This window comes from Phymastichus coffea, unplaced genomic scaffold (genome assembly GCF_024137745.1).
Source record: "Phymastichus coffea isolate CEN01 unplaced genomic scaffold, Cenicafe_Pcof_1.1 PCOF00015, whole genome shotgun sequence".
NCBI classification, from domain to species: Eukaryota; Metazoa; Arthropoda; class Insecta; order Hymenoptera; family Eulophidae; genus Phymastichus; species Phymastichus coffea.
The window spans coordinates 2,723,706-2,743,633 of NW_026706826.1; the positions used below are offsets into that span (position 1 = coordinate 2,723,706).

The 19,928-nt window shown below is 37.9% G+C and overlaps 1 protein-coding gene across 2 annotated transcripts in view; it reads right to left on the reverse strand.

Annotated features, from left to right (window-relative positions):
* Positions 1–19,928, reverse strand: part of LOC131675037 (ras GTPase-activating protein 1) — a 1,462,590-nt gene that overhangs the window by 602,412 nt on the left and 840,250 nt on the right. For both annotated transcript variants that reach the window (XM_058953862.1, XM_058953861.1), the window contains exon 9: positions 13,390–13,539. In XM_058953862.1, coding sequence (XP_058809845.1) covers positions 13,390–13,539 — 150 coding nt within the window. The remainder of the gene's footprint in view (positions 1–13,389; positions 13,540–19,928) is intronic.

The window sequence follows — 19,928 nt, forward strand, 5'->3', positions numbered from 1 at the left end:
GATTCGGTCAGGGCAATAATGTTAAATTTCTGTGCACAAGTAATCACGTTATGAACAAAGCAGGTAATTGATGATTTGATGCTGCCGATATTTTGGTAGTAAATAGACAGTTGTTTTGAAATCCTGGCTGCATCTACGCGTTTTTTGACGATGAAATACTGGGGATGCCATTAATTAACTTAAGTTTAAGATCATTTTCTCCCGCCCGCGGTCTGGTATCAATCTCAGCAAGTGTCTCCCGTAACTGCTGTCGCTGGTGCATGGTACGATCAGTTCCGCACTTCACGCCAGGAACTGATTTAAAAATATCCGGAGAGTGCCGCATGATCCATTGGGCGTCAGCAGCAGAACGAAGGACAATCTTTAATAGTCTAATTCTATCAACGATCTTCTTTCCAAGGCGCAAGGTAGCCATACCAGAGGTGTCAAACTTCACGCCAACAAGAAGCGCAGACAAAGCCATTGTATCCTATGACGAAGAGATATTCTCCGGGAAATTGTAGAGAATACAATTATGCTCTCTTCTTCTCTGCTCATACATTTCAGCAAGAGTGGCGTCATCGATCCTGGAAGAAGAGTCATCGAGTCTACTCTCCACCGCAGAGACTCTATACTCAATAACATCAATGCGGGCAGTCTGAATAGGGATCGATGATAACTCCTGCCGCATCAAAACAATTTAGGCCTCCATGGCATCCGACCGAGCAATCAAGCTGTCTGCAGCACGCTGCAGACCATTACATCTTTCCGTGAGCAGACCAAACATGCCCTCCAATTTGCCTTCAAAGTAATCACGGACATCATCCCAAGAGCTGCACGAAGCACGTTGATTTGACTGAGAGCCATTTAGAGACTTAGGCGAAGACGGATTAGCTACTAATCCGGTAAGCATAGTGTCAACAGATGACATCGATGCCACTGATGCTCTGGTCAGAACATCCAAACCGCCACAGCAATTTTTAAAAGAGCCGTTAGAAAGCTTTACGGCCTTACTCGCACAACTCTTATGGAAGAGCGATCTGCATCCCGGACAATGCACCGCGTCATTCACATTGATCGGGCCCTTAGATGGGCAGGAAAAACATTTATTTTCCGACATAATAATGTACCAGGTACAACAGTTCAGCACACTATTAATAAAAGTCACAATCACAAGCACGGTTAAACAACAATTGATTAATAATTAGACCATTAAACGAAATAGATATCATAAATAGAGAGAAATTTTAAAGATTAAACTGAGTCTTCTTGTTTGATGTTAGTTCTTTGCCACCAGCCCGCAGCGGCATATGTAACTTTCGATAATAGGAAGCCATTATATATCTTTTTCATGGAATTGAATTTTGGGCCCCAGTTCGCTTTTGCTATTTTACTTAGCTTGAAGTAGGGAGTTATTACAGTCTTGAACTACGTTTCGAATATGTTCTTCCAATCAGAAGCCCTTCGAGATCGTGATTCCTAGGTACTTGACTGTTTTGTGCGTTCTAATGTTGTCTTTCACAATTTTTACTGTAGGGTTCCTATTCTCGCTTAGCTGGCCTTTAAGCCATATTAGTGCTGACTTTTCCACTGCCAACTTCATTTTGTCAGACTTGCACCAGTTCATCATTATATTGATGATTTCTTGGGCGTGTCTTTCAAGATCAATGCGTGTCTTCGCCTTAATGATAGGAAGTACATCGTCAGCGTAGACTAGTACTTCGTATCCTGCGTCCCTGATTGCCCGGAGTGGTTTGTCAAAGATGACATTCCAGTCTACCGGTCCAAATACTGAACCCTGTGGGCACCCCTTGGTCACTGTTTTCAGTGTTTCTTCGAAGTGAGCATATATGCCCACCTCTCGATCACTGAAGTAGCTCTGGAGGAGCTTGTAGATGTTCTTCGGGCAATTTCTTTCTTTCAATTGGGAAAGCAGGCTTGGCCACCATAAGGCGTCGAATGCTCCTGAGACGTCTAGTGGAATAGCGGCTACGTACTTGGTCGACGGATCAGATTCTGCCTCTTCTACTATTTCATGTAGTCTTCTAATGGCGTCCTCTGTAGATCTATTTGCCTTAAAGCCAAATTGATCTTCCGAAGACCAGTCCGAGCTATTAAGAATGTTGGATATTCTTTGAATCACAAGCCTCTCGAGTGTCTTCCCCGCTATAAGGAGTAGACATACGGGTCTATATGAATTAATCTCGTTCTCGGGTTTTTCAACCCCTTTGAGTAACGTGATTAACATTCCACTTTTCCATCTTCTGGGGAATACTCCGCATTTTAAGCAGGCGTTGAAAAGTCGCGTCAGTTCCTGGTGTAATGGTTTTGCGTTAACAAGCATCTCTAACTTTATTTTATCTTTGCCTGGTGATTTCCCTGCCTTGTTCGCTCTAAGGGCTATTTCGACTTCCCTTGTTAGGAAAGGCATTGCGTCGCCGGTTGTTGGAACCTCCCGCATATATCTGCGAATTTCTGCATGTGCATCGTTTTCGCAGCTTGGGTCGTCATCAGGCATTAATCCTTCTAGTAGAGCCATGCTTGTTTCCTTCCAGTCTTTTGTAACTGAACCATTACGGTTAACCGTGCACATTGCTTTTGAGATTCTGACTTTGTTGGATGCTTGTTTGTATGTATACGCCCAAGCGTTCTTTTCGCTTTCAATAGTGCAGAAGTCTCGCCAGCTATTGCTTTTGGCTCTTTTAATAGCCGTTGCATATTGGGAATTCATTTGACTCAATTTTCCAAGTGATCTCTGGAGGGTTTTCCTTTGTTTTATATTCGGTCCTTCCTTGTTTTTCAGAGCAGCGATTTTTTGTTGTCTTTGTATCGCTCGCTTCTTACTTCGCAAATCAGGATTCCACCAGGGTTGAGAGCGCGTTCTTCTCATTTTTGATGGAATAGAGTCCTTTGCTGCCCTTATCAGAACCTCTTCAAATTTTGAAATATATGTTTCAATGTATTTAGGGGTTTCCAAGGGAAGTTTAGAAAGGTTCTCTTTCTCGAATTTACAAAGTCTCCCGAATTTCTCCCAATCAGCTTTTCTCATGTTAAACCTTGGTTCTAATATTTCTTCGGTTCGTATGAGTCTGGCTGGTTATGAGGCAAAATCCAGTTCAATCACTATGGGCCTGTGGTCACTGGTGGTACATTCTTTCACCGCCCAGCTAGTCAAGAAGTTTGACAGATTATATGTGTGTAAAGTTACATCGATGTCCGTCTCACCCCTCGCACTACGGCACGTTGGAAGTTGGCCCCTCCTGTTGGCCACTATTAGCCCGAATTGGTCTATGAATTCTTCAAGGACTATTCCATTCTTGTCCTGTGTGTTAGACCAGATCTTTGACTTGGCATTTGCATCCATTCCAACTAAGACTCTTTTGCCTTTCAATTGCTTTAGAGTCTCAGCTAGTTTGTCAAGATAGGTCTTCCTGCTGTGGCTGAACTGGCAGTAGATGCTTATGAAATAAATTTCACCAAAGGCTCCGATTATTTGTGCGCAAACACAATGGGAGTCACACAGATTAGAAATCTTGGTAGCGGTGACTTTGTGCGGATTGTGAAGTATCGCAGCTTGAATCTTTTCGCCCTTTTTGGTTCCATGAATAGCTGCGATGCTGCCCATACCTGAAATCGCGTTATTCCAGTGATATGGTTCTTGCTATCAAGATTTCTGTTTGTCAAGATTTCTCCCAGCTCATCGTTGGCTACTTGCCTTTTGTTGAGGTTCAATTGTATGATCCTCAGTTTCAGGCCCAGTTCAGGGTTTTGTTGTGCGTTCAACTTGAACCTCTTAACTGGTGGGCAATCGTCTTTGCTTTCGTCATTGTTTGGTTGCGAGGAAAACTGAGTTGACACCGGAGTGTTAGAGCAGTGCTCTGGTTTCTCAACGGTCGTCTCCTGCTTACGTTTCCTCGCCTTGTTATACCTAGAGTGGTTGACCATATCGCTTTCAAGGTACAACGCAATGTCTAGTTATATTTTTCCTCCTTTGGGATCGCTGCTGGCGATTCTGGAGGGTAGCTTTCGATTTTAGTCCTGGCGTTAACGTGCGCAATCAATTAAGCAAGTGGCGTTCGAGTGCGAGTAGTGAGTGCTTGTGTGTTGACGTGAGCTTCTTTAGTTACCTTCGCGGGTTTCTCCATGGTTTTCCATGGCTCTTTTATTTACAAATTGATTAAGCTAGTTATTTTTCTAGCGTTTTAATCTATTATTAGATTATTTATTTTGATTTTGTTTATTTTATTTTATTTCTTTTTGATTTGATTTAGAGATTTTGAATCTGGGCTTAAATCTGTAATTTCTGTAATTTTTGATTATTTCTTATTTATTTTACTTTGATTGGTAACTTTCTTACTATTTTCTATTTACTACACTACTGCTTATACTATTGCTTAAATTATTGTTAACTACTTAAGAACTAAACTTATTATAATATAACTTAAAACTAATTACGAGTGTACCAGCGTGTTTTTATTTCACGCTGGGTTTGATTTTAATCAAACCTCGTTTGGTCAAGTCCGGGTTAAGTGTTAGACGAATTGCAACCAAAGTAGAATTTGAGTGAGCATGTCGGGTTTCCGCCTTTACTATCATCTTAGCCTGTGTTCGCCATTAGCAGCACTGGATCTGATGGACATTTAGTGCATGGTTTTCGCTTTCAAAGGGAGCTGACAGCCACTAATTTCGCTTTCAATTGCAAAATTGCTTTAGCTATTAGGGCTTAAACAATTCCTTAGCAGGAAGGATGCTGCCCTTGTGTGAAAATATTTTTCCTAAGGGTTTTGGCATCCGTAGTGCGTTCTAGTCATCGAGAGTTACTCGGCCCAATGGACTGTTCTCTCGCACAATTGGTGTCGGGCCTTACTCCGGGAGCTCGAGGCAAAGAACTTTGGGTGGCTGCTATGACCACGGTCCCGACTCTTTACCCACAGTAGTGGCACCTACCGATTGCCAGTCGATAGGGAGTAATTTATTATCTACCCGAATTAAATTCGGATTGCCGGGACCATTGGTCCTCTGCAACTAGCTCCCGGAGCGGTCTCCCGTCCTCTAGGAGGGCGCGCGGTACCACAATCCTAAGAGATTTCCCCTCAAGTGACTCCCGGATTTTGGCTTTTTTGGGCTCGAGTTGAGCTCTGGGGGTGTGGTAGACTCCGCGTTGAATGTTTGGGCGTTTACAGGCCGCACCTCACCACGTATTGTCATGGTCCGTGTTGTTTGTTTTATTTGGCCGGTTGGCCTATTGCCCTGGGGCAAGCGTTGTGTGTTTTGCCTACTGTTTCTTTACAGAGACAGCGTTTTCAGCCCCACCACGTGAAGGTACACACATCCGCACATGTGATTGCAAGTCTTCGTTCAAATACACATTGCATTCACTTCGGGTCGACTAGCATTAGTTGCTTGTCGAGGGCAATCGGTGACGCATTTTGTACTTCAGCATTTGTTTATGCCCGTACACAAAAGAAAGAAGTTTTCGACGTCCTCTCCTAAAACAACGAGTTGTTTGTTTGAGGAGTCTCCGTTCTCTGCTAAGGAAGACAATTACTGTCCGCCGCTTTGACAAACGATTTTTGCACAAAGTGACCTGGCCAGCCTCGCGGCTGGCCATATGGTGCACTATATCCATCATCCATGTTTTTGCTAAGCGGATTATAATCGAGCTTCCTGAGAGCGTCGTGATTGCAACCGCCTCTCACTTGTCACAGTCAAAAGTCACTCTCTTTCCACGAGGCGATTCATAAAGAAAACCAATACAAGCGTACGCACAACCGAATGCCTCTGCACGGCTCGCGAGCTATCGGCTAGCTGCCGGCCCTTCGTCACGCGGCCCGCGGCGCGCGGTTCGCCATATATGTCGCTATACCTATACGCGCACGCGGTCTCTCTCTGCCGGCTCTCTCTCTTACCTTCTCCGCAGTCGTCGTCTCCTGCTGCTAAGGATAAATATAATTCAAGTAATATAACATTTATATATATATGATATTCTCAATATTATCGTCATATAGAGAGAGATATATAACGAGTTGACGTCAAACTCGTTATAAGGTTGTTTGTGTTACTCGACACTTGTAGCCTAACCAACGAGTCTATGCCTTGACGATGGCTTACGTCCTCTTAAACGTTGGGCGCCAAATTATGTAACGGGGAACAGTCCCGTTAACATAAAGATTAATATATAAGGATTTGCGGATAACGTAAGTAAAGAATCCGGGCTCGGTTAGGCAGGAACAGCTCAGCTCGTCAGGTGTTGTCGGGGCGTCTTGGCTCCAATGCCAGGTCGTGGTGTAAGATTCGCTCGCCTAAACACGAAATTAAAATGTCGAGGAGATAGGCGGAAGGACGGAATAAAGCGGACACGCGTTAAGAAATAAGCATGTTATTTATTAGAATAACAAATGAATGATAACAAAAATAATATAAGAGCGACGAAGCAAAGATGAAGAGAGAGAAAGCAAGAAGCTGAATTGGGAGAGAGAGTGAGGTACGCAACAGTATTTACAAATTGCTGCCTCTTGAAGATCGGCTCGCAATAGGCCGTTGAATTACAAACTGTGTTTAAATAATAGGCCCGAATAGGCTGGCGCCGGTGGCAGGAGGCCATCACTCATACACTCGACGCTCGCACAATTAATCAGCTCAAAACTCTCACACACTGCACACTCTAGATCACGCTGTCCAGGATTTGCAAACTCAAGGCACAAGTATTGAATCGACAGCTAACACGTGTGCTCGCGTTGAAGAACGATAGCCGAATCTGCCGCGCCAAGAGAATCAAACGCCCTCCTCGAGGTCCGCGCGTTCGATAGTCTCTCCCTCCATCCTACTCTCTCTCTCTCTCACTCTCTCTCTCTCTCTCTGTTACCTACCTTGCTTCAGCCTAATGAAATTAAAATGACATATAATATACATTTGGCTTATATTAATAAATTAAAATATGGGAGAGTGAATTTAAATAATAATTTAGAGAGTATGATTCACACTCGTTATAGTGTACAAATACCACATGATTCCTACAGACATTTTTTCTTTTACCGAATATCTCTTTGCTCATATCTTATCAGTAAAAGTTATCACAAGAATTTAACACACGCAAATAGAAACTTTTTAAGTATAAAAATTTCAATACTTTAGGGTAATAATACTGAAAGTTTATTTTTACCATCTAAAAACGCATCTCCGCTCATAAAAAAATACATGTCTACTATTATTTTATGTTGTACAACATATTACAGTTACATGAAAATCGGGGGCGGAAACTTCATAAGCGTTCCTTGTTAATTTTGCTGAAGACACTCAATTTTATGAACAAAATCCTACAGAAGTAGCGTGAGTAGCAATAGACATAACATAAACAACTCAGATTCGGTTTATAATCAAGCTCTGCTATTCAACAGTAATGTTGGCAGGTTAAAAAAGTAGCTGTACGATGAAAATATTCAGAAATATGAGTAATACTTGAGTAAATGTTTTTCTAGTATAAGTCTTCTGAAAATGTTAGAGTACCATCAGTCAAAGGTTATTGATATATTGTTTGTATCCTAGATCTGACTAGTTTAGTTAGTTTGTTAGTTTATTTATTTACAACTTATATGTTACATTACTTTACATCTCTTATATTACTATTTGTGTTTCGTATCCAGTTTGTGTAGTTGATTATGTATGTGTGTGTGTGTGTGTATGTGTGTGCGTGCGTGTGTGTGTGTATATGTTGTGTAAATATGTGCCTTTGTAGGCGTGTCTGCAACTCTTGTGGCCTCGTCTTCTACGCCTGCCTGTTCCTCTTTTTTTCTCATTTTTCTTCTGATTACTCTTCTCTTCCTCTTTCTCTCTCCAAGATCTGCCTTTTCCTCTCTTCTGTTTTTCTCTTTCTTGCATATTTTCTTTTGCCTTTTCACCTTTGCCTTTCCTTTGCTTTTGCTCTCATTCTTGCTAATCATTTCCTCTATCTTTCTCGTTATTAAGGCATTGACACCTTTTTCTTGTTTCCTATTGCTCCCTCTGCCTTTCCTTTCCTCAACCTCACTTATTTTTCCTTCTTATAATTTGCCTTTTTCTTTCTCTTCTTCGAATCTTCTTCTTTCCCATTTTGCTCCGTCCTCCAATACTGCTTTCTCTCGCTTATGTAGTTGCTGTTACTTGTGTCTTGTGTGTGTGTGTGTGTGCATGAGTATGTTTATGATTGCGCGTATGTTTGTGTTTTGTGTGTGTGTGTGTATGTGTGTGTGTGTGTCGATGTGTCTGCGAGTCTTGCTTCTCTGTCTTCTGTTTCCGTCTCTCCTTAGGATCTTGTAGCTTCGTCTTCTTGCTTTTCTTTTTCTTTCTTCTCTTCATTTCTTCTTCTTTTCCATTTCAACTCCATCATCCACGCTATCTTTTCTTTGCTTCCTATTATTATTTTTTCCCATTCTTCCCCTTCCATTCTGCTTTTTTCACATTTTTCTACTATGTGCTTCCAATTTTCTTCCTCTTTCATACACATTCTGCATCTCTTATTTTCTTCTTTTTCCCAATACTTGCTTCCTCTCGTTTCATTACCTAGCCTAAACCTTTCCCTTATTTGCAGGCCTTTTATTCTTCCCTCTCTTTGAATTTCCTTTAACCTATACCTTTTCATTTCTTCTTTCAGCTCTTTCCACTCGTTTATGTATCTTGATTTTTCTAGCTTTTCTTCTAGTTCTTTTTCATCTTTTTTCTTCAGCTCATCTCTTATTTCTTCCCAAAACTCTTCCCTCATTTCATCTCCCTCTTCTCTCTCTCTGTAAATTTTACTTTTTTCCAGCCTTTCCTCTCTCTCCTCCTTCTTACCCTTTTTATCTTTTTCATTTCTTTCCCTTTTCTTTAGTTCTCTCCATGCCTCTTTTCTTATTGAGCCATCTATTTCTTCTCTTATTTTGTTTTTATACTTCATTGCTCTTTCTAATGCTGTTTCTTTCATTTCTTGTCTTCCTGTTTCCCATCGTATTAGGTAACTTGGCGTGTTTCTATCTAATCCTAAAACCCACTTTATGTATTTTAGGTGTAGTCTTTCTATTCCATCATATCTCTTCCATCCCCAGATTTCTGCTCCATACATAATCACGCTTTTCGCCAGAGCATCGAACAGGTTCATCCTTAACTCCCAGTTTTCTCTAAATAGCTTTTCTACTAGCCCCCATAACTTTCCAAGTCCCATATTTATTTTCCCTTCTACCTTCTTTATCTGCTTTTTGTTTCCGTTATTTCTGCTTATCACATATCCTAAGTAGTTGTACTCTTTCACCATCTCTATCTTCTCATCTTCCCATTCGAATTCTTCTTCCTTCCCCCTTCCTCCTCCTCTCCTGCATTTCATCATCTTTGATGTTCCTACATTTAACTCTAATCCCCTTTCTTCCAGGTATCTTTTTAATTTTTTCAGCCTTACTTTCATTCCACTTTCACTCTTTGCCATCATCACTATATCATCTGCGTATCCTAATGTCCATATTTTCTTCCTTCCTATCACTACCCCTCCTTCCTGCACCTGCTTGATCTTCCCTTCCAGGTCGGCGAAGGCAAGATTAAATAGCGTGGTGCTCAAAGGGCACCCTTGCCTTACGCCTTTGAAAGTCTCAAACTCCCCAATTATTTCTCCTCCAACTTTTACTTTACTCCCTGTTTTCTTGTATATTTCTTCTATTCTTTTCCTAATTTTTATATTTATCCCTTTCTCTTTCATTGTTTCCCATATTTTCTTCCTCTTTATTTTATCAAAAGCGGCCTTCATGTCTGCAAAGAATACGAACAGTTTTCCTCCTTTTTCCCTTATTTCCTTCCCTATTATTGTTTTTAATATAAATATCGCGCCCATTGTTCCTCTTTTCTTCCTAAATCCCATCTGCGTATCACTTAGCGTTTCTTTAGCTTCTAGTTCTCTTTCCAGCTTTTTTCTCAGTATTTCCGCATATATTTTATATCCCGTGTCCATCAGCATTATTCCTCTATAGTTTCCTACTTCTTCTTTCCTCCCTTTCTTATATATTGTTACTATTATTCCCTTTCTCCATTCTTCCGGATATCCTTCTCCGTTCCATATTTCATTTAAGCATTTTGTCATATCTTTTATCCAGCCTTCCGTGCCTTCCACCCAAGCTTCATTTGCTATACCATCTTCTCCTGTCGCCTTTTTCTTTTTCATTTTTCTTATTACCTCTTTTACTTCTCTTTCTTTGATTTCTGCACCTTCCTCTCCTTCGCTGTCTTCGGTTTCTTCCCCTTTACTTTCTTCCTGTTCTTTCTCTCCCAGTTGTTCCTTGAAGTGCTTTATCCATTCTTCTTTTCCTATGTTTTCATCTAATCCAATTCTTTTTTTCCTATTGCTATTCACTTTATCCCAGAATTTTCTTCTCGTCTTATCTGTTCTTATTTCTTCTGCCAATCTTTTCCCTTCCTCTTCTTTTGCTTTTCTTATTTCCTCTCTGTATTCTCTCTTTGCTTCTAAATATTTGCTTCTGTCTCCTTCCCCCTTTCTTACCTTATTTAACTCTGCCATCACCCTATCCCTTTTTGCCTTACATTCTTTTCTCCACCAGCTTTTCTTTGATCCTTTTTTTTTCCTTATCTTCTTTTTTACAACTGCGTTCTTCACTCTATTTTTTATATCTTTCCATTTATCTGTTCCCTCTATTGCATCTATCCATCTCTGATACTCCCTTATACCTTCTTCACTCCAGTCGTCTATCATTCTTTCTTCCTCTTCTTTTCTTTCTTCCGTTTTTGTCTCCCAATTCCACCTCTATTGGTAAGTGGTCCGACTTTACCCTCTTCTTTATTTGAACCTTTTTTATCGCCTCATCACCTTCCTCGTTACCTACTACATAGTCTATCGTTGACATTCCTCTCGCTCCTATATATGTTATTTCTCCTTCTTCATCTCCTTCTTTTCTCCCATTCGTTATCACTAAGCCCATTTCTCCTAGCCATTTTATCATTTCTTCTCCCGTTGCGTTTAACACTTTATCCTTGGCCTTAATTTCTTCTAGTTTGTCTTCTGTCTCCCATTCCCTTCCTTCGGTTCCTGTTCTTGCGTTGAAGTCTCCTCCTATTATTATTGTTTTTCCTCTGTTCTCTTCTATCTCTTCACTTAGGTATTCATAGTTTTCCTTCTTCTCATGTTGCATATACACCGATGCTATCATGTATTCCTTCCTTCCGATCTTTATTTCTCCTACTATTACCTCACTTGTCCTTTCTTTCTTCCATTCAACCTTATTCATCCCTTTCCTCTCTCTTACCGCCATTATTCCTCCCCCTATTTCTCTCCCTCTTCTTCTTTCTCTTCTTGAATCTCTCCACTCTATACTGTACCCTTTCAGTTGTTTCTCCACACCAGTTCTTGCCCCTTGCCTCTTCACCCAGGTTTCCGTTAGCCCTATTATGTCGAATTCCCTAACATATTCCCAGTCATCTTCCTCCATGCTCCTCACCCCCGCCACGTTCCAGAATAGTATTTTTACTGGCTTCCTCCCCCCTCTCTCCCTTCTCTTCTCTCTCTCTCCTTTATCCCTATTGCTTTCGAAACCCTTCCACCCCTTTTCCTACCATTTTTCCCTCTCTCTCGCTCCACCACCATTCTTCTTCCTCTGATTTCACCCCGTTATGCCACATCTTTACCTCTTTACCTTTACTTCTTATTTCTTTCGCTTTCCTTCTTACTTCCTCTCTTATCCTTCTCTGCTTCCACGTCCAGTCCTGATCTATGTATATCTTTTTCTGTGCCAAATTCTTTTTCTTCTTCATAATTCCTTCTTTTTGTTCCCATGACGCGCATCTAATTTGCCACATGTTTTTTCTTCTTTCTCTCCGCTCATCTCTCTCCGTTGTTCCTCCTATTCTTCTCAGATTCACTATCTCTCCTTTCATTTCTAGTACCTCCCTTAACCAGACCTCTGCCTCCCCTTTCTTTTCCCATTTTAACTCCCCCTCTAGGTCTATCACTATTATATTGTTTATCCTACTTTCTCTATCCATTTTTCTCTCATATGCTCTAATTCTTCCTTATTGCCTACTTCTGTACCTCTTTGCTTCTTGTTTCCTCCTTCTATGCTTTCTTTTAGTTTCACGCATTCCTCTTCCAACTGGTCCATCTTCTCTCCCCATTTTTCCTGCAGTTTCTTTTCTCTACGTTCTGCTTTTTCTCTTTCTTCTTTCATCTCTTTCTTTCTTTATTCTCTCTCTCTCTCTTGTTCTTTCCTAACTTTTCCTATTTCCTTCTCCCACCTTTCTTCTCTTCTTTTCCCCTCTGCCTCCATTCTTTCCATTTTTCCCATTATTTCTTTAAACATTTCTGTCCATTCTTTCCTTTCCTCCTCCCATACCTCTCTTAATTCCCTTATGTCTGTCCGTATCTTTTCCATTATTTCTTCTGCACCACTACTTTTTCTCCCTTCTCTTATCGTGTTGTCCAGTCCTTCTCCCCCCTCCCCGTCCATCTCGTTTCCCTCGCTCTCACTCTTGCATCTCTTTGCCTCCTTCATTTCTCCTCTAATATTCTCCCTCAGCCCCTCCCCGCTCTCTCTCCCCCTCGCCACCTTTACTCTCTTCTTCTTTTCCTCCTCTGGGCCTTTTTTATCCAATCTTCCACCTTTATCTCTTAATTTTTCTGTTGTCATAAATTTTTCCATCCTATCTCGTACGCCTTAATTCGATTCTCTATAACTACCCGTGATCCCACCTTTATTCCCTGTCTTACCTTTTCTGTCTCTGCCTTTATTTCTTACCGCCCCTCCTCTCTGCTTGTCTTTCCCGCTTTCTGGTTTTCTCTCTTAACCTCAACTTTATTTTTTTTCTTTATTCCTCTCTCTCTGCTTTTTCCTGGTCCTCTCCTGGCCTCTCTCTCTCCTCTCCACTTCTCCTCCACCTCCACGCTCTTTTCACCTCTATTTCTCTCCTCAAACACTTTTCCTCTTTGACATTCTTGCCAAAACTCGCGCTCACATCCAAGACACGTCCACACTTCCCTCAAGTGAAATCTAACCTAGATCCGACTATAAATATAAAATATAATTTGTGGAATAGCCGCACATGTATAAAAAATACCTTTATAATATTAACTGCATAATTAAATATAACTACAACCACATAGTAACTAGTTTGCTTAACAAATTATAATAGATATTCAATTTTGATCTTACTGATTTTCATTTTTCAACGTCCTTGAACCTATCAGGTAATTATATAATTGATTTTATAGAAATAAAAAGATAAAGTGATATATTTTTAATAAACAGGAAGATTTGATTTATATGATTATTTTTAGGAAGTTTTTCGTGTAAAAATTATAGTATTTTGAAACAAATAGTTGAAGCTAATGAAAAGCGTAATAGTAAAATATATTAAATAATACGATAAATGTGAGATATTATTTATATACCCTCTTTATTCACCTACCTGAATATTCTCAGCAAACTGTTTGCTAAAGGAATTCTATCGAGATGGCATACATCAGCGAGAGCTTTTACTACGTGTAATTCTGGATCTAGAAGTAATTGTTGTAGAGGGCTATACTCTTCAGGAGGCATGGCTAGGTCGTGACGATATCTATAAGAATATTATGACTTAATAAATATTAATCTTGAATAATCTAAATAAAAATTTTCAAATGTACTGTCCAATCCTCAAAAATATTAATATAATAACACTGAAAAATATGTACATTATTTCTGGTCAAATATCTCTGCTAGAAATTTGAATTTTTTACAAGTGAAGATATAATTTCAATTCATAAAAGATGATTCATTAGTGTTAAAAATGTACTAGATCATTAAAAATTGAAAACAATTACGAATTGTGTTTAAAATTTTATAGTTGTCAAAAGCTATAGAAATTGAGCAGCTGTCATGTGATATTTGCTGATTTTGTATTACTATTATATTGGTATTGTATTGCAAAAAATCAACGTTCTTACATTTCTTGATATTGATGTGATTCATCTCGTATATAATTTTTAATTTTCTCAAATAGGTGATAAATACCATTGCTAACTAATGTACGATTCATTAGCTGTGCAACTTTGCTATTAGAAGACGTTAGTAAAACGATACATATAGTAGTAGATCATCAGCTGAGCGTGAAATTACTGAGACCACTGGTTCCGACAGTGATGATAGAACTCTGCGATCTTAAAGACGTAATGGAGATAATGAACTTGGGTGGTATTTATGACAGCACCAACAGCCTTGGTACCTGAAAATGTATTGAAACCGAATAGTCACGATTGAATAAGTTAACATAGACGCTTGTCAAAAGAAAACGGTAATTTGCTGTTACCGGTTCATGGAATATGGGTAGATTGTCCCAAAGTATTCAAAGAGGAATATCCTTAAAAAGTTATTGTTATAAATGTAGTGATCCAGAACATCTAGTGGCTGGTTCCAAAAAGTCATATAAGCGTCTATCTTATGAAGAATCAAATAAATCGCATTGGTATAGAATAAAAAATGCGTATACTGTCATCGAGATGGCTAGAAAAAAACTCAACCATAAAAACAAAAATAATTAACCTCTTCAGTATCGATATAATGCAGATTTATACTGCTACCACCAGATTAAAGTAGTAGAAGATTTTGCATTCCAAACAGTAAGGGATAGAGAAGGAGGCATAATTATAAACTCGGAAGAGAGTAAATATATGAAAGCAGCGCTCTTGGCGGAATGCTGAAGTATTATGCAAATTACCATGGTGACAGTCATTTTGCATTTGTTGTACGACCTCATAATACAAACATAATAACGGCCAAAATAATCGTTTAGATGAGAGACTTTTTATTTAATTCTTCGCATAATAACACTGAAAAGTGGAAACTAATTAGCGCTAAAAGACAGCGAACAAGTCTTGAAAACCAAACTAAAGACAAAACGAAAAAAGACAAGATCAATTTATAAAATACGTAAAGGCTAAATATCCAGCTGATCAATAACTAAGTTTATTGTTCATAATGTAGAAAACATTCGTTTATTAAAAAACTTGCTAAATACAACAGTCAAAGAAAATTTTACATTTTGCACGACACCAAGTCCGAAATCGGCAGCCACTCTATAAGACTACTTGCTAAATAATACAAAAACGTGCTGCTGAATGAGGCGGTTTTAATAGTGATAATTTGACGGCAGAGTTAGCAGTCTCTCCATTATTGCCATTTGCCAAAGCAAATCTCTGGAACGATCTCACTGACTGCTTCGTGTTTGACGTTGGATGTCACAGTACCTATTTGTGCCATCAGAGATACAATTTCCACTCTGCTGATGACTTGCGTTTTGTTAGCAGCGGCTACCGTAGCTGGTCCAGAAAGCTATATCTCTTGAAAAATCTTTAGCTTACCCATATCCGACACTCATATCACATAACATTTTACAATTATTATTACGTGACTAACAGGTTGTCGATGTTTTAATTTTGATTAATGAATATTTCATTTTATTGATATGTATAGGATTAACATGTTTAGTCCTGAAAAACTCAGATAAGTGACTAATTGAGATTGGTTGCCCAAGAGCTTTGTTGTAATTCGAAAGCAAGTTACTCTTGAGGAGGCCATCGACGCCATAGAATCACTAGTGACAATGAAAACCTCCAACCAGATTTCACCGATTTTAATATTCTTTTAATATGTTGAAGATTATAGCAAAACTAGTAATATAAGTTCATTTTATCGACGAAACACACTTTGAAGGGATGAAGTCCACCCTAAAAGTTCATTCTAAAATAAATGTTGCAATTTAATCAATTAATTGCAGATCTAATTAATATTTATCAATGAAATAAATTTTATTTCACTTCTCATTTGACTGCAGAGCTAGTGCATGTAGTTCCGATCTATTTTTGTGCCTATTTTTATGGAAACAAATTTTAAATAATCGAAAACAAACTGGAAAAATATTATTAAGAATTGATTACAATAATAAGGTTGATCCGTTCGAGATTATTTTTTGAAACACTCTGAAAATGAAAAATACCATCTTCAAAAAAAGTTTTGTAATGTTCTGCAGGCTATAAATGATAATTTATTATGATATACATTGCGTATTACTTCTAATGTATAAGTAAAACTAACATATATTGTACTAATAATTAAATTTCGATAGGAAAAGTCAGTCCTCGGAAATAATTAAATACTCATCCATTTTTTGTTCAATGCTTATTATTTTTATCATTATTACGCCGACTTCACCTCAAATCATGCAAGGCACCGGGTAAGCGGTAACCAAACAATATCAAAACACTTGGATATTGTTCTAGGCTCAAAATAAGAAGATCCGTATTTTTTTTCACCTAAGATTTATAGTTGCACAAATAATGCACTTGAAAAATGCACTTTCACAGAAAATGAACTAACAAAAATAATATCGTATACAATTTCAATCGGTTTGATCACAGTATTGACTTGTTATGAAGTCAGTTGTCATAGACCTTTACATTTGTAGTCAACTGTGCTTATGTATACAAATTCCACCATACTTATAAATAGTATTCTCTTTTATTCAGTCAGTAGCGACAATGCATGTCTGAATTTCTGCCTGGTAATATGTCAGCTATGTTAACATACTCTATACAAAGATTAAAATGCCTGAATTTTTTCACAGTACATGCTAAAGTCGTGTATGATTTTAATAAAGTAAATTTTTAAAAAATTGGCGAATATACTGAATTTTTACAAAGGAAATTTTTAAATCTAAACATAAAAGCTAGTAACAGTGTGTGTAGTAACAACTATACGCGTATCGTTAATGCTTATGGTGCAATGCACGTAGAAATAGAAGAAGAAACAACGACAGATGAAAATATTTTAATGGAAGTAAATTATGAAAAAGATGATTTTCGACCAGAATCTGCACTTTTCATAGATGAATTTAATAATAAAATAATCGCTAATTTAGAAAATCCAGTATCTTTTTTGCGTAAGAAAGAAAACATAAAAAATACAAGTGTTAAAAATTATGTAGTGAAAAAACAGAGAGAGCTTGTAACATCATTCTATGAAACTGAAACATGCAAATTACGAAAAATTTATGTTGTACCTACAGAGGAGCCTGTAGAAGAGTTAGAAAATTATTCCCTTCAAGAATTAAGAGAAGATTTCTCTAAAGCTCTCCGTAATTGCTCGTGTATTTCATAAATGATCAAACTCTTAACGCCGTTGTTATCAAAGTTTCAAATTTTGACGCTATTCCCTCAAATCACTAATTACATGATTGATAAGGGGAGAAAACTTTTCTCAAATGAAGATAAAATAAAAAAATTTTTGTTATGTAATCACAATTAATGTACAATTTTGTGTGTGTGTGTGTTAATTTTATAACTATTATTATATTATATTCAATTGCAGGTATTTACGAGGTGTGTTAAAAAAATAACGAGAATTTTCGTTTTATGAAAAAAATATTTATTTATTCATCTACATTAATGTTGTCGCCTTCAAAGTAGTCTCCTTCGGATACAATACACTTATGCCAACGCTTTTTCCAATCCTCGAAACACTTTTGAAACTCGATCTTTGTAATAGCTTTTAGCTCTTTCAGCGATTCGCTTTTAATGTCATCTATGCTTGTAAAACGACGGCCTTTTAATGTTCTCTTTATTTTTGGAAATAGAAAAAAGTCACATGGAGCCATATCTGGCGAATATGGAGGCTGAGGCATCGTTACAGTTTCGTTTTTGGCCAAAAATTCACGAACAAGCAATGAAGTGTGAGCAGGCGCATTATCGTGGTGCAAAAGCCATGAATTGTTTTGCCACAAATCCGGGCGTTTTTTTCGGATTGCTTCACGCAAACGACGTTGAACTTGTAGGTAGTACTGCTTATTGATTGTTTGACCTTGTGGCAAGAATTCATAATGCACTATGCCATTAAAATCGAAGAACACTCACTGTATGCTCACTGCATAACCTTCACATTCGACCGCACTTGTCGAGCCTTTTTCGGTCTTGGCGATCCAGAATGCCTCCACTGGGACGATTGAGCCTTAGTTTCGACATCATATCTGTAAACCCATGTTTCGTCACCTGTTATAACACGTTTTAGTAGTTCTGCATCGTTATTGACTTCATTTAGCGACTCCTGAGCAACTTCCATTCGCCGCTGTTTTTGTTCGAAATTCAACAATTTTGGAACGAATTTTGCTGCCACACGTTTCATACCCAAAACATTCGAAAAAATTTGATGGCATGAGCCAACTGATATGCCAACATCATCAGCGACTTCTCTGATTGTGATTCGGCGATCGTTCATAACCATTTCTTTCACTTTTTTCACGTTTTCATCGGTTGTTGATGTGCTTGGGCGTCCGGGTCGTTCGTCATCTTCAACGTTTTCGTGGCCATCTTGGAAACGCTTATACCACTCATAAATCCTTGCTTTACTCATAGTAGACTCACTATATGCCTTTGTTAACATTTGACAAACTTTACTACACTTTACTTCATTTTTTACGCAAAATTTAATACAAATTCTTTGATCCATTTTTTTTCACAAACGAAAATCGCCGAGCTCGAAAAACACGTCTAACGTTAGCGGCTGCCACTTAAAAAGTAAGCAATGAATATTGCTGAAAATTTTATCGTACTTCAGGGGCATGTGTACCAACATAATAAAAAAAATTTTATACAAGCGGACTCTCCAAACCCGCGAAATTTAAAAATTCTCATTACTTTTTGAACACACCTCGTATAGTAAACCAGAGCAGTACAATGGTGATGTACTGGATAAAAAAACAAGTCATATTGTCATGCAATATTACTTGAACGATGACTTCAATTATTTCAAAAAAAAACTCTAATAAATCAGATAACAGTAAGAGAAGACGGCACAAAAGTTAAAAAAGTCAAGCGTTTTTTAACTCGAAGATTAAAGAAAGTGTATCAAACTTTGAAACAAGGGAATCCAGGTAAAAAAATTTGCAAATTTGAGTTCTTTTCTATGCATCCAAAGTACGTTCTGATCGAACCAATGAATGACGTATACTTGTGTATTTATTGTGCCAAATTTAAACTGTACTTAATTGCTTTGAAAAACTTTAAAGGTGAAAATAGTGTTGATCTTTGTAGTTTACATTCCAAAGTTTTATCTTCTTTAGTATGTCCATTACCTCAAGAAATGTGTTACTACCAAGAATGCAAATTATGACCAGGTGCTGAGGGTATCATATTTGACGTCTTGTATATTGATGAAACAAAATGATAATAATATAACGTTTGCGCTGTGGAATAAAAGAAATTTGGAAACTATAACAGTATTCATTGCTACATACAAGAAAGAATTTACTAAACATATAATCACAGTAACTTTACATTTGCAAACTAAAGAAGTACAACGCTTAACAATTATAGATGAAAAAGAAAGAGTAAAATTAGATTTCCAACATTTGCTAATACATATAGATTTTGCTGAGAATTGGTCAATGATTTAAAAAATCCAGTTGATGTAATCATTGGGTAAATAAACAAATCTCTATCTTCACTACTGTCTGCTATATAGGCGATATCACACAAAGTTTTGCGGTAATAAGCGATAACTTAAAGCACAATTATTCCAACGCTTTACTAAACATGTAAAATATTCTTGAAATTATTAGCGAAATACAGGAAATTAATGGTATTTCAATCAATTCTATTAGTACAGTATCTGACGGGGCTGCCAGTCATTTCAAAAACCCTTTTCATTTGCACGAATTCAAAAATTCAAACATTTATAAGAAATGAATATTTTCTGCGATTGGACACGGTAAAGGGCTGTTAATGAAGTAGCAGGTTTGGTAAAGCACTATATCACAGTACATAACTTACGTAATTCTGAACTTGAAGCCATTCAAAAGGCGAAATGCTTTGTTGAAAATATTCAAAAGTACACTACATCGATAAAATTGATTTATATGGATGCATTTGAGGTTTAAAACTTTCATAATGAGAAAATGACAGAACGAAAAGTGTCAAA